Raw genomic sequence first — 14507 nt, forward strand, 5'->3', positions numbered from 1 at the left:
CTATTTAATTAGCATGTTATGTACTTATTTTACCCCCTTTGGAAGGAATAAACACAATATGACTTGACCTTTTTAATGAATAAGTCATTTCATTCAAATGAATGGAAGCAGTAGACAAAAGTTATTAAATAGAGGCAATTGCAAAGCAATCATCCGACATATTTTTGGGGAGAGAGGTTTCAGCTGAGGGTAAGGCAGCAATCTGACACTGAGCACATTTGTAAAGGTCAGCACCATTGCTGTTCTCTGCGGGTGCAGAGTAGCAGCATCTCAAACGTGACAGTGCAACATACTGAACGGGTTTGATAGCACACTTGTACATCAAATGTGACATGAACAAGATTGTGCATCTTCCATTTTGGACAAAAGCCTCAAGTGTGACTGCTGCCAATGTTCCCCAAACACCCATAAAAATGAACACTTTACCTAAAACCCAATGGATGACATGTTCCAACTTTAGGCCATGTTATTGAATATTGCCAACATTTCAATATTGAACCAGTAATTAAATTTGGTGCTTGTTTATTCAGTTGCAATGTCATTCCAAAAGTTTCAGCTAATGTGCCACCTTAAAGAAACACACATCAGGCATCGCAAAAATGGCTGCCAGTCTTAGTTTTGTATATATGGTACACAGATTTTCATTTTAAACCATTTTTAGATAACTATCTGTAAATCAAAGTAACAGCTCACCCCCCCAAAAAATCTCCTCTGTCCTGCAGTGCTACGTATCCATCTGGAATATTTTGGTGGGTTTTGCCCAGCTCTGGAGATGTGTGGTGTAAAGATGTCCGTCTTTTCTTGAATATAACAGGACTAAATGACACTTGTCCTAAAAAATCTGAACTAAACCCCACCCCCTAAAACACTACCTACATTAAACAGCAGCCCAGATTAAGTGAAATTTAGTCACATTAAAGAGAAGGCAGACATTTCTGCTGCACATACCTCCAAACCTGTGCAGACGAGCCAAAAAAAAATCTAGATGGATGACATGCACAACAGACCAGAGGAAACAAATATTGAGCTTTACGGTAAACTGCACCTTTAGTATTACTCTTCCGACAGCACGTTTTGTTTAAATTATGTCTCAAACTCTGTAATTCAATGAATTCTATATCAAATTACACAATTAAACTTGTATCATGATGGAGAATGTTGACCAGCCAGCCAATAAGAACCACTGCCAGCCCAGCTGAGTGACAGTCTGTCCTATCAGTCCACACATTATTACTTTAGTAATCAAACGCTTGGTTGAATGTGCGTTTGTGTCCTCCTCTGTTGTTGCCGTAGCCGCCGCTGCTGCCACCGCCGTTCCGGAACCCGTTGCCACGGCCACCGCTTCCACCGAAACTCCTTCCCCTGCCGCCTCTGAACCCTCCTCTGTCACCACGGTTACCACTGCCAAAGCCTCTGTCACCACGGTTACTGAACTGCTTCTCCTCCAGCTCTGGCAGCTCTGTGGCCACGGTGAGCTGCCAACGGCGACCGTCCTGCCATGTTTCCTGATGGAGGAACAAGTGGGGAGACAAAGGATTTCAAACAGGACTGCCAGTCTGTTGAAATTTATATTTTCGCATTTTTTCACATTTACAAGAAGTCAACTACATATGCTGAACAGATGTTGGGGTTATTGTTGTTCCCACCTGAATCTCCTTGACTTTATCAGCTGGGACGTCAAAACAAACTCCCTGTTAGAAAAACAATAAGCGTGAGATGGCGAGTTTTTCAATGTCTGTGTCAAACGGACATGGTCACACATGTTCACTTATACTAACAGATGTCTCTCTGTTTACATGCTGTAGATAATTAGCTCTGTGCTTATTGTGCGACCAGAGAGACTCAATTCCCATACAACAGGACAATACATTTAAAAAAAAAAAAGACATTTTACTCACTACTTCTCTTAATTTGCATTTTCATTTACCAGTGGGTTTCCAATTCACATTTCTAATTGTCAAATCAATTGCTATGATTCATGTGGCACGCAGGGGTGTATTTTTTTTACTATTTGGCAAGAATGTACAATTTATAAGAAAGTAGAACACTTGCTGTCTATAAACTGAGCCCAGTCCTTTCTAACTGTACACACGCAGACATCCATCAACATACAACCTCTCCCCTCTCACACAGATACCCATTATTTTGCAAAGGTCTAGCATCTATGTATACACCAGCCGCAGCTCACATATCTACATATTAAGTGTGTATACATACTGTTCTGCCTTTGAGGAAGGTCATTCTGTGAATGTGGTTCTCAATCTGCTCTCCTAGCTGCTCTTTGATGGTTCTCCAGGCGTAACCCAGATTATGCATCTCCTGGGAACACACCAACTGCATTGTGCTGAAACCCTGCAAAAAAACAAAACAAAACAGAAACAACACATTAGGCAGAATTACAGTTATACATCACCTAAAGGCACAGCGCATTTCTAACTAGATGGAGGACAAGCACTATACTTAGTGGGTGGGCAGGGGCAACATGTTAGGTCTGCATGAGAACGCCCACGGGCTTTAAAACAAAGGGCAGACACAAATCTATCGTCTAGGAAAGCTGTATGAGAGGGTGAACGGTGCGTAATATGACATAATAGCGAGAGTTCTGTACGCATGCATAAATAACTTACAGCATCAGAGTTGAGCAGTGACCTCTGCTCTAGACTTGTGGCTCCAGAAATGTGGGCCAGGGCAGCAGCCAGTGCATCAACTGCTCCTCTCTCCTCAATCAGCTTCTCAGCTGATGCTCTGAAGTACCCGATAGCCGCGACTGGAACAGAATCCAGAAACCTGGACACAGTATAGGAAAAGTCAACAATCAATCTCTCGCAGTCAGGAAAGATTTTTCACATTCAGCAATGTCATGATTAAGGCAGAGGCTTTGTGGAACCACTAAGCTGCCAAAGTACTAAACCATTGCCCTTGATTATTAATCATACCTTGTGGCTGACTGAATACAAGCTTTCAAATAGTAAACAATTAAAACCATTTCATACTCCTGTAACAAAATATAATTGCTTGCCCTTGGCTCTCACTCCCCTTAATTACCTACCTGACAGCATCCTTGCTTGATGACTTAATAATATCGTTGGCGGTGGGAACGCCAACTCGCCTGAATGTGATGCCCTGAAATAATAGCAAATAAAAAGTGGTTAGTTTAACAGTCACACAGGAAGGCCTCATTGTCACACAGATTGTGTAAAAATATTGGAAAGCAATATCAGAATCCATTTCCAACTCTAAGAAAAAGACAACATTCACTTGGGTTTTCTAAGCACCTTTATTTACCCGGTGCCTCTTAAACACCCTCCTCTACCTTTCTGTTCTTTTCCCTTTGGATCTTCTTATCCATTTCCTTCTCACATGTAGAGAGAAATGACTGAGTAGGACTGATTGTGTTCTTTTTTTTCTGATTTTTTTACAGCTTCTTTTTTAAAAAACAAAAACAAAAAGGTAAGCCAGTCCCTCCTGTGTGCCTGTCTTTACTCCCAAGTGAGCATTTCAAAAGATACTTACTGCTTTGTTTTCTACGTAGCGCAACTGGTCCTCCTCTTTTCTTTGGTAGAAGCAGATGCAGACTCCAGTCCTGCCTGCACGCCCTGTACGTCCTGAACGATGGATGTATGACTCCACATCCTGAGAATAAACACAAAAAAAACTTCAGACAAAGTGAAGGTTTGAGGCTTCACATACATTTATATATATATATGTATAAAGGAAATGGGTTTGGAGGACACAAGTAACTAGATCAACCTTGACAAAAAATATTTGAATTAGTTAATAAAGTTTAACAAAAAAAAAGGAAAAAAAAAAAATCAGACTCCATATATATATATTGCAATGATATATATCTTGAACAGCTTATAGGACCCAAAGATTTTAGCCAATTCTGATCCATGTGTGTACAGATACAGAATAAAGAACATGAAAAATGGAGAAGAATAAAATACACCATTTTAGTAAGGAATGCTTCAAGGTCATTGGTCAAAGGTCAGACATCAGCATGTCGTTATAAAAATCAGGCTGACCTTGGCAAGTTGTAATAAAACATCATAAAAACATCAAAGTGTTAGCAGCACCCTTGCCGTTCTGGGGCAGATGCGCTCTCTGAGTGATCTTGTTATGTATAATCGTGTGAAAGTGTGCAGGTAACATCCATGCACCGAGACTTAATCGCTCATTTTCATCCAACAGCCACTGATCTTCACAAGTATAAAATCAACACTCTTACAATAATTAAACAAATAAATAAATATAAAGCCATAATTGAGGAATTCTTATAGATAACTGGAAACTCTTCTCACCTTGGGTGGAGAACACTGGACCACCAAGTCAACTTCAGGGATATCTAATCCACGGGCTGCAACATTAGTGGCAACCAGAACCTCAAAGGCTCCGTTCCTAAATCCTTTCAACGTCATCTCTCTTTGCTTCTGGGGGATATCACCATGAAGAGACTGGGTGCTCTTAAAAAAAGAAGAAAAAATAAATAAAATTATTGAGGATATTACCAATTTCACGTACAACACATCAGCCTGTTAAATGTGCCAAGTGCACCATGCAAGTATGTGCGTCTACCTGTTTGATGGATGCATTCATGGAAAGCTCATTGGCCTCTTTCTTTGTCTCACAGAAGACGATGGTTCTCCCATGGCTGCCACTGTACACCTGAATCACGTCGCCTATCACCGCCGCACGCTGTGACCAGTGACATGCTATGGCTAGATGCTACAGCAGAAAAAGACACACAGAGACAAATGATTCACCAGGGCGGGGGAAAGCAGGGTGTGAGAGGAGAGGGATTTTCATTAATCCAACTGGCAGGCTAAAAACTTGTACTTTATTACAACTTCACTGAAGTGGATGATGATAAATACAGCAATTTTTACTGCAAATGAACTTGCTGGGTTTTCCTGGTGGAGATGTATGTGAGCTCATTTTACAGTCCGTTACTTTAACTGGCCCTGCATGCAAGCATCTCTGAGCAATGTAAACCAAAGACCCAAGACTGCTGTAACGCTTGTTAAATTGCACCCGTCTCAGCCTCTACACACTCCCTCCCACACAAACACACTTACTTCCACAGTTGTCGCAGCTTTCTGAGTTTTCTTGCCAATCAGGTCAATATGTTTGCAGTTGGGTCTCATGTATTTCTTTGCCACTTCATACACCCAAGGTGGGCAGGTAGCCGAAAACAAGAGAGTCTGTGGGTTGGTGTCGGAGTCTAAACAGGAGAGATGTGCACAAAATTTAAATTTGCATATATAACCAAACTCAAACAATTACTACTTCAGTAAACAGTCGTGTAAAAAGGAAAGGAAAGGACTCTATGCAGTCCTGTGAAAAATTAAGCACACCCTTGCTGCTTGCCTAGCAGTTAAGAGGCTAAATAGCAGCAAGGTGCTGCTAATCACATTCAGATTGGATTAACTGATCATCAGGAAGCGTGAGCACCTCTAAGGCAGACGTTTTGGCAGTTTGATAAACAAACTAAAACCCTATCAGCCCATTTTGGCCTATATACATATTTCAACATACAAACCCAGAGATTTACTTTACCTTTCTTATATGATGAACCCAAAATCTCTTCAACCTGTTCTGCAAAGCCCATGTCCAACATTTGGTCCACTTCATCCAGAACAACATGTTTGACTTTGGTGAGGTTGAGTTTATTGTTCTGGATGTGGTCCTTGATGCGGCCGGGGGTTCCAACTAATATATCAATACCATTACGGATAGCATCAACTGGAAAGAAAAGGTTAATAAAAGGAGTTTTATATGATAACAATATATAAAGCTCACTGAAAACAGCAAACAGAAACTGCATTTAAAAATATTCTGACATCTACTTAAAAATCTCTTTCTAGAAAAAACAGCAGCAAATGAATGGTCTCAGTTACCCTGATTATCATCGACATTTTACAGTCACTGAAACTGAAGTCATGATTGAAGCAATCCCAGTTATTAAGTTAATTTGCAAGTCCCATGAATCATACACTACAAAAAAAAAAAAAAAAGCCCATAAGCTGTTCCAGTATACAGTCCTGCCACCTTGTGTCGGCCCTGAATTACTGCAGTCAAAGGGTTAAAAGTAGTGCATTTGAGGCATTCAGTATAAGGCAAATAAGGTGCATGGAACCACAATTTTTGCTAAATTAAAATGTGTAATACATGTAAAACATCCCTCTTTTCTAACTGGAACATCCAAGACTATTTTACTTAAAGAAAACTGTGTTGCTGTATGTGACATACTCTGTGGGTTGTAGGAGCTGCCTCCATAGAAACAGGCGATAGATACGCGCTTAGCGATGTCTTTGAAGTCTTTAGCAACCTGGATAGCCAACTCTCTGGTTGGAGTCAACACCAGAACCTATAGTTTAAAAAAATTAAAAAATAAACAAACTCAGTCACACAGAATCACAGCGTCCATAAATATTCACTACCTCTGCCATGTATGGGCGTGTACCTTGGGAGGACGGCCTCTGGCCATCTCCACCGAATCCTTCTGGAGCTTCTCCACCAAAGGGATAGCAAAGGAGAAAGTCTTTCCTGTTCCCGTTCGGGCTTGGGCAATTACGTCCTCTCCATCATAGACATGATTAAATGTCTTTACCTGAATGTCAAACAGATAAGAGACTCCTCGAGCTAAAAAAGGAAATTAATAGTGTGGACACAGAGAAAGAAAGAGAATCAATGGTAATTAGTTATTAGTTAATTATTTAGCAAACCTCGAAGCACTTCAACAACTCCTATGCCCATGTTAGATTACCCCTAGAAAGCTTGCAAAAGTCTATAAATATTCAAATAAATTCTGTAATTCTTCATTACATAAAAAAAGCTGAAGTCAGATTTAACAACATGATTACCCAAAACTATGACGCACCAAGCATGTCAGACACTGTACATGTGCCAGTGACCTTCTAATTCTGATGCACTGTATAAAAATAAATATAATTAAAAATAAATAAAAATAGGGTAGAAAGCTCTGACATTTACCTTTCAGTTTGTCAATAGTGACTTTAGAGATCCTAAAGTTGGAGAATGCCCCTTCTTTCTGCTCTGGTGTCTCTTCCTAAACAAGAAAACAGATCAGTTTTGTTTTAAAAACCTCTAACTGAAGCCAGAAGATGTGCTGAAAAGCAAAAAACATTCTCTATGCAGATCTTACTGTTTCTTTTTCGCTGTCACTGGCCGAGTCTTCACTTGACTGGGATGGTGTCTGAACCGGGGTGTTTGGGGTGGAATGTCCATTGGTTGCTGCCTCTGCAGTTGCCTTCTTTTGCTTCTTCTTGATTTTCTAATCCCCATGAAAAAAAAGTGGATCATGTATTACACAAGGTAACAGAAAAGAGCACAGAGAGATCACTTTATAGGCAAAATTAATATGCCCATAAACTGTTTGCTGTCCAAAATTAGACCTTTGGCTAAGGACAATCAACACTGACCTCTGTGTCTGTCTGTTCTCCGGTGCTCTTCTTAGTCTTCTTCTTTGGCGTTTCAACACCATTGCTGTTGCCATTCATATCAGTGGCCTCATCGAGGTCTTCGTTCACTTGGTCCGCCGCCAGCTTGTCTTTTTTCTTTTTCTTTTTTGGTGCAGGAGGCTCACAGTCTGGATCCTCCTGCTCCTCCAGCTGCTGCTGTTGCTGCTGCTTCTTCAGCTTCTTGCCCTCTTTGGTCTTGTTCTATTTTTTTTTTTTCATTTTAAGACACAAAACAGTAAGAAATTCAGAAAACCCAAGCACTCTGTAGCTACTCAAAGTTTAAAAGTGAAAACCTTTCTTAAAGTTCAGTTCCTCTACACATTGTTGGCTGATGTTGTGCTTTTTGTCCTATTATCAGCAAAAACGTCATTTAGAAATTGCAGTGGGTAATGTGCATCTGCTGTATCACACAACCTTTCTGCTGGCAAAATATTCAAAGACTTTAAAAATCTACAGTTATTTTTCATAATATAGATTTATTTGGGTGGTTTTTGGCATTAAAAAGTGGTCTGAAGCTACTTCCATCTGCTCTCTTATTCAGTAGGGGCCACCTCAGTGGGCAAAATAACTAGTGTCTCCTCCCTGCATCCTAACAGGAATATTTTGCTTAATGTAAACCACTGGACTCTGAAGCCACTTATAAAAATGAGTGACGTCGAAAACACATTAAACAAAAGACAAAACACTTCCATATGGATATCTGCGTGGTGACTGACACAAATTTTGACATTTTATTGAATAAATTAATGACTTGATGAAATAAAAAAATCATGGGAATACTACTTTAATAACCAGAGATGAGCCCTCTGCTACGCTCAGATAACGTTAGCCGAGCAAACTTATAGTAAATCATTTCGACCAAAGAACCACCCAAACTGTGTTTCCCAGTATAAACGGTTGGTTTATTAATCCTGACCTGAGGTTGAAAATAACAAACACTAATCAGCCATCCACCATTTAAGTCTGACTAAACTTAACTCTAGACAGCCATACAAACTTTAGCGAATTTCGTGCATTTAGCATATCAAAGTAATATTCGGCAGTTATATAGTTATAAGTAAATTGTTCTTTACTGTTTTAAGTAGTATTTGTTTGGGGGTTTTTTAGAACATCTGGCTATAAAGTAAACAAAACTTAATTCGTGTTTACATCGCGGATGTGTACTCAAATGTAAACAGTCTCGTCAGACCACACGATCAACTCTAAGACACATGGGCATGCCACGTGATCTTCTCTTAGCTAGGTTAAATGGCTAACACTCGCATTATGTGCTAACATTACCTTAGCTCACCATCGGACCACGTTGCTGCTCTTCTTCCTCATTACAAAATTTAAGTTTAATACAGCACGAGATATGAGCGCAAAAATACGTCACTGCTAAGTTCGCTACACGCGGTTATCTTATCTGTCTCTGTTTTCCTAACAGTTAAGTAGAGTTAGCTGTCTGGTTAGCTAGTTAGCGTGTTCAGCCACATGCTGCCAAAACACGGAGGAGCCGAGCCGCGAGTAAAACCATTTTTCTTTCTTTCCAGGCCGAGACGACCTGCTTTGCTCACCTTTAGGGTTTTAGTCTCCGCGACAGTGTCTACTTCTTCGTCCATTGCTTGATCATCAGTTTCAAAAATGATTTTTGATGGCATTTCTCTTCCCTGTTGGAAACCCTCAGCGTAGACACAGGTAAAACCCACGGGCACGCGGACGGAAAGGAACGCGCAGGGCGGCGCGACGACGCGTGTTCGCGATCCGGGTACAGAAATAGACCTCATAGATACTAAATGCAGTCTCTGGATAGGCAAACACAAGAAAGAATATTAGTAACACTTCCTTAAGAACGTGAAATAATTACAGCATAATCACAACGAATTTTGAAAATTGAAAATTAAATTAAAATGTTAGGTAAAAAATGTTTTTGGATCTCAAGAGGGAAAACAAATCATAGAATCAAGTAACTGAAATGGTGGTGAAAAAAGCAGCCAAACGGCCCTAAAAGTGTTTATTTTGTTTATGGCGGTTGAGGAATGCACGTCTGCACCATCACAACCACATCTACATACTCTTCATATAGAGTCTGTCGTAGTTTCACATGGTACACTCTGTCTGTTAAGCATATCAGTATTTTTATTTGTCTTTAGGCATGAAAAGATGAATAAAAATACTGATTGAGGTTGTCATAATTCATGTATGATAGGGTTAAATAACAATAATTACAATGAAACACATCATACATCTATAGTAATATTAAATGACCAGTGGGTGGCAGGGTATGGAGTTACACATCAGTGTCCAATGCAGTGGTTTATGTGCAAGTATACCATCAACACTGAAACAAATGCAAGAAAACATCCTTTGGCTAGCTGTCCACTGTAGTGACCACTATGCATGAAAGGGTTAATCGCTGATAACAAGTGAACAGGTTAAAGGACACATAATGATCCGCTGCAGCTCAGGTTGGTCATTTTGTTTTACTACAACATTCATGTATGTTCTGTAAAGCCAATCCCTCATGTTGTCCCCTCTACAAACAATATTTATTATAAAATTGGGTTTGGAACGTGAAGTCTTATTTTTTTTTTGCAAATGCTGAATTTATTTAACAGCAAGCAGGAGGTGACAGCCCTGGTTGCAAAAGCCAAGACAGTTTTTTAAAGTAATAAACTAATAACTTCTAACTTAGGCTATAACTTCAGTTTAACTATAGTTAAAGTCTTCTTAAGTGGAGCATGTGCAAGTTATGATCCTGTTTAGGGTAAAACAGACAATAAAAGGTGTTTTAGGACATGACGACCTTGTCATTGAGAGATTGCTACTCCTAGGCAAAGAAAATAATGAAAATGAAAATAATTATAAAAAAAGATATGAAGGAGAATTCATAATTAGGCTCCTGAGGAAAAGAAAACTGTGGTGCTCAGAAATGCACACTACCCACACATTATATGGGCCTGCTGTGTTCAAAGACCGCTTTCCTGAAGAGGAACTACAAAAATCATATCCTCAAGATCATTATTCAGCTTCACTGTTTTGAAGAGCTGAATAAATATGGATAACTCAGTGGAAAATAAAACTTCTTTGCTGAGGCTGACATAAAAAAAAAAGACAAAAACTTGGTTATTACAACAGTGACGCAAATATAAGTCATTTTTTGTCTTCAACTTTCAGTTTATTTAAATATAACCAGTTATCTTTTTGATCAACATTATGGTACAAACTGTTTCACACAGAGCAATCGCTTTATTGCAAGCAGATTTTAAGAAACTAGTATACTGTTCACAGATTGCATGTTTGTCTAACAAATGTTTACATTTTCAAAAGATATATTTTAATATTTTGTACAGGTTTTTTTTTTTTTTTTTCCATCTCCATTGGGAGAATATCCTGTGTCCTGGTGGGCAGGGTTAACCCAGTGTGTGTTCTTGCACTGGAAGAAGAAACTGGAGTAATCATGAGGAGATTATATAAACAGAAGGACCTTCCGTGGTTCTAAAGCAGCAGTAATTTACACTTTGATCTGCGTCGCTTGCCAGTCATTTGTCACTTTTCTTTGTATGAACAATTACAATAGAGAGAAGAGGCAGTTTTTGAAGATTAATTGTGACCTCTTACAAGTATGATGAATAAAACACTGAAAGACAAGCGCTTGTTTGTCAATTCTTTATCAAAGAAAGTTTCACTACACCAGTATCCTGTTGCCAGAAACTACAGGATCCACTCAAGAATCCACTGGCAGAGATACCCAGTTTTAAAGAGGCAGTTTTTAATGTTCTAGAAAATCAGATGCAGAAGGCCTTTATATATCTTCTCTTGGCCTCACAGTGTGCTCAGTTAAATATTTAAATTGACTTCTGGACCATCGGTTTTAAGAGATGCACTCTGAAAAAAAGAATAAAACTGCAGTAGTTTTCTTCTCTGTTTTTACTGTGCATTTTATTCCTATGGCTTTGTCCGTCCTATTTCATGCAGCTTCTTTATGACAATACCAACAAATGGACATCCCACTTAGTTTAGTCTATGTTAACCTGTGCTTTTAAAGATGAGAAGAGGTACAGTTTGATCTGACAATACCCTAAAAATTAACCACAGACTTGATATGTTTCCTAGGAGAGCTAGAGCCAACAGTTTAATCGGGTTCGGTTTTCTTCTCATTTTGGGGAGTTAAGTATTTCCAACTGTGCTGTTCTACTTCACTAGAACTCATTATTAAGGGAATGAGCATAAACAAACAAAAACCTATATAATTTCTGTCTCTTGAGTCCAATAATGCCAAAGCTAGGGCTTCGGTGGACTGCATCACATGCTAGAACATATTGTTCTCTTTGGCAACTCCTTAAATGCAAGACAAATGCTCCTAAAGAAGAATTTAATGAACACAAACATGTAAAAAAAAAGAAAAAGAAAAAAAAAAGATTATCATATTATCATATCTATAGCACACTTACAGAAATAACACTGCATGTCTTCATAGGACCCTTTATATCTACCCAGGAAATACCATCTCATTCTTCAGGTAAGTGAAGTGAGAATTGTGCAGCACAGAGCTATAATTTAATAAAACAAACACCCAGCAGGCAATGTAATATTTTAAAATGAAGCTGCACACTGAAATGTATTCATTATTGCTGTCACTGCCGAATCATCCCATGAATTTTATCAATTCTTAGAACCAGTTTAACAATTTGCTGTTATATATTTTATCATTGACATCTTGTCATATATTAAAAAATACTGTTTCCTTTTTGAGCTTTTGCAGCTCATATAATGATAACCCCAAGCCAGACGTGAAGCAGCTTAGCAAGAATAAAGATATAAAGCATTGCTCAGGCAGTTGCAGATGGAAGATTGGAGACCTCATAATGCAAAGTAGATGAGAATCCAGAGTGTTGATAGCTGGTTGACGTACACTTCACATCCATTGTGATAGTGTAAAAAAAAAAAAAAAAAATCTACATAAAGTGCTTTACCACTGTTAAAACAGGCAGTAAAATGTGCCATAAATGTATAATATGGCGAAAAAATTGGTGCATCTCTGCTCCTGGTTTACCCTTATTACAGTTTTGCACTTCACACCATAACTACGCTCTCATGCATCTGCACACGCTGGATTCAGCTTTGCCAGTTAAACGCCCTGCTACCACACTACCCCTGCATGTGTACATGGCTGGAACTTAATTCTTGCTGGGAAGGGCTTTGGACTCCCAAATCCCTGCACAGGAATTGACAGCTGCAGTGACTGATAAAAACTTCAATCCATACGTGATAAACAGACAGCACAGTTTTAAAGCCATGATAATTTTAAAAACAGAGCGCAGAGTTCTGTTGACACAGCAGCCTCACAAGATAATAATGGAAATGTTTTCTCTAATGCAGTTACAGTTGTGTTATTTCCTTGTATTTATCTATTCCTGTTGTTTATAGATCGCTCTGTGGGAATCCTGCATCTGAGGTATATGCTAGAACTCCTCCACTGGATATGGCCAACATACTCCTGCCTTTTGAGTACACAGTGGCAGACTTTTAAAGTTCTCAAGAGTTTAGCCAATTTTTTTTTTATTTCCAGGGTGCCATATAACTTTTTAATGAAATCTTATATAAGCCTCTGACTGAATGAAACACTTCAATGGAACAATACATTTAAATTAAATAGTTGTTTTTCTTTGCCACCATGGCATTACGCTTATATATTATTAAAAATACAAAAGTGTCGGTTTAGATTTTCTATTTGATTTGGCAGAGTGAAGGGTGGTTATTTAGTTACAATTTTGTTCTGTATACACTCAACAGCCACTGTATAGGTACATCTTAGCTTGGATTGTGGCATCTGTATGTCACTATTGTGTTAATGTGGACCAACAAGACCCGAGGAATGTTACCAGCACCTTGTTGAATCTATGTATGAAGAATGAAGCCAGTTCTGAAGGCAAAAGGAGATCCAACCGCAAACTAGCAAGTTGTAACTAATAAAGTAGCCACTGAAGGTATTATTGTAAATGTTGCTAGATGATGCACAATTAATTTGTTTGTTTACGAATTTTTTATTTTTATTTTTTTGTAATCACTTTAGTTTCAACTTGGTAAAGGCGAGATCTCTGTTGTCCCTCTTCCGAGTGCAAACTGCTTGCACAATGTGGTACTTAGCACGATGAAATGTGCCACCATCAGTACTGACAAGCAGCTTAGCCACACATAGCAAGAAAGCCAATGTTTTTTCTAGTTTTCTAGTTATAGGACCCGATGCTTTAAACTTTAAATGTTTAAATATTAGTTATTGGACATTCTATACAGGCTTTTCTGTGATTTATGTAATTTCACACTGTATTTGGCATGTTTTCAGATCTGTAATGAGGCAGATTATGTTTTATGATGGACAGTCTCTTCCATAACTGTTTTGAAGCTGAGTCACTCAGTCGGCTGTCTGCTGTTCTTCATCGTGGCCACTACAAGGTTTGAATTTTTTTCCCTGCATCATATTTACCTCAGGTTTATGGAAGTTGTTATTTATGTTGTTTTGTTTGTGGTTTCACCTTTTATACTATGTATGATTTAACACATCATTGTTTACCCCAGTGTTCTAAAGATAATCCAAGGTTATGCTTTAAAGTATAGCAAAGGCCTCTAAACATTTTTATGCTTCAGTGCCAGTGATAGTCATGGAAAGAAACAATATGCTTTTGGGCTGTCTGTCTGTCCAACCATTGACTGTAAGAATAACCATACTGATTATGAAAAAAGTTTACACGAGCGTCCAATAACAACGCATCATGAAGTGATGACATTTCATATCCAATGTCTTGAGTCTGACACAGTTATAAACTACAGTATGTCTGGTAAACTCAACTTAACCTGAGGCACACTTCATACTTCCCAGTTCAAGGCCTACATCTCTCTTGGTGAAGGAAACTGTTATTGCATTGCAGCTGTCTGGGGTGAATACTTGAGGGCATGTACATTCTTCTCAAGTACTAAAACCCATTAAATTAGACCTTTAAAGGACAAAAAAGATTTGCCTTCAAAACACTGCCTGTTTTTTTTTAA

At 38.7% G+C, this 14507-nt stretch overlaps 1 protein-coding gene across 1 annotated transcript; it reads right to left on the minus strand.

The window, feature by feature from the left end:
- Positions 1–57: 57 nt before the first annotated feature.
- Positions 58–9195, minus strand: ddx21 (DEAD (Asp-Glu-Ala-Asp) box helicase 21). The gene is made up of 16 exons (XM_031741761.2): positions 9038–9195; positions 7443–7682; positions 7166–7294; positions 6994–7069; positions 6464–6642; positions 6250–6367; positions 5557–5742; positions 5076–5221; positions 4576–4725; positions 4302–4463; positions 3514–3633; positions 3050–3123; positions 2628–2787; positions 2218–2352; positions 1647–1691; positions 58–1505 (listed from the first exon to the last, which is right to left on the minus strand). The coding sequence occupies exons 1-16, from the start codon at positions 9119–9121 to the stop codon at positions 1236–1238; spliced, it is 2274 nt and encodes a 757-aa protein (XP_031597621.1). The 5' UTR covers positions 9122–9195; the 3' UTR covers positions 58–1235.
- Positions 9196–14507: the final 5312 nt, after the last annotated feature.

Source organism: Oreochromis aureus, linkage group 1 (assembly GCF_013358895.1).
Source record: "Oreochromis aureus strain Israel breed Guangdong linkage group 1, ZZ_aureus, whole genome shotgun sequence".
NCBI lineage: Eukaryota > Metazoa > Chordata > Actinopteri > Cichliformes > Cichlidae > Oreochromis > Oreochromis aureus.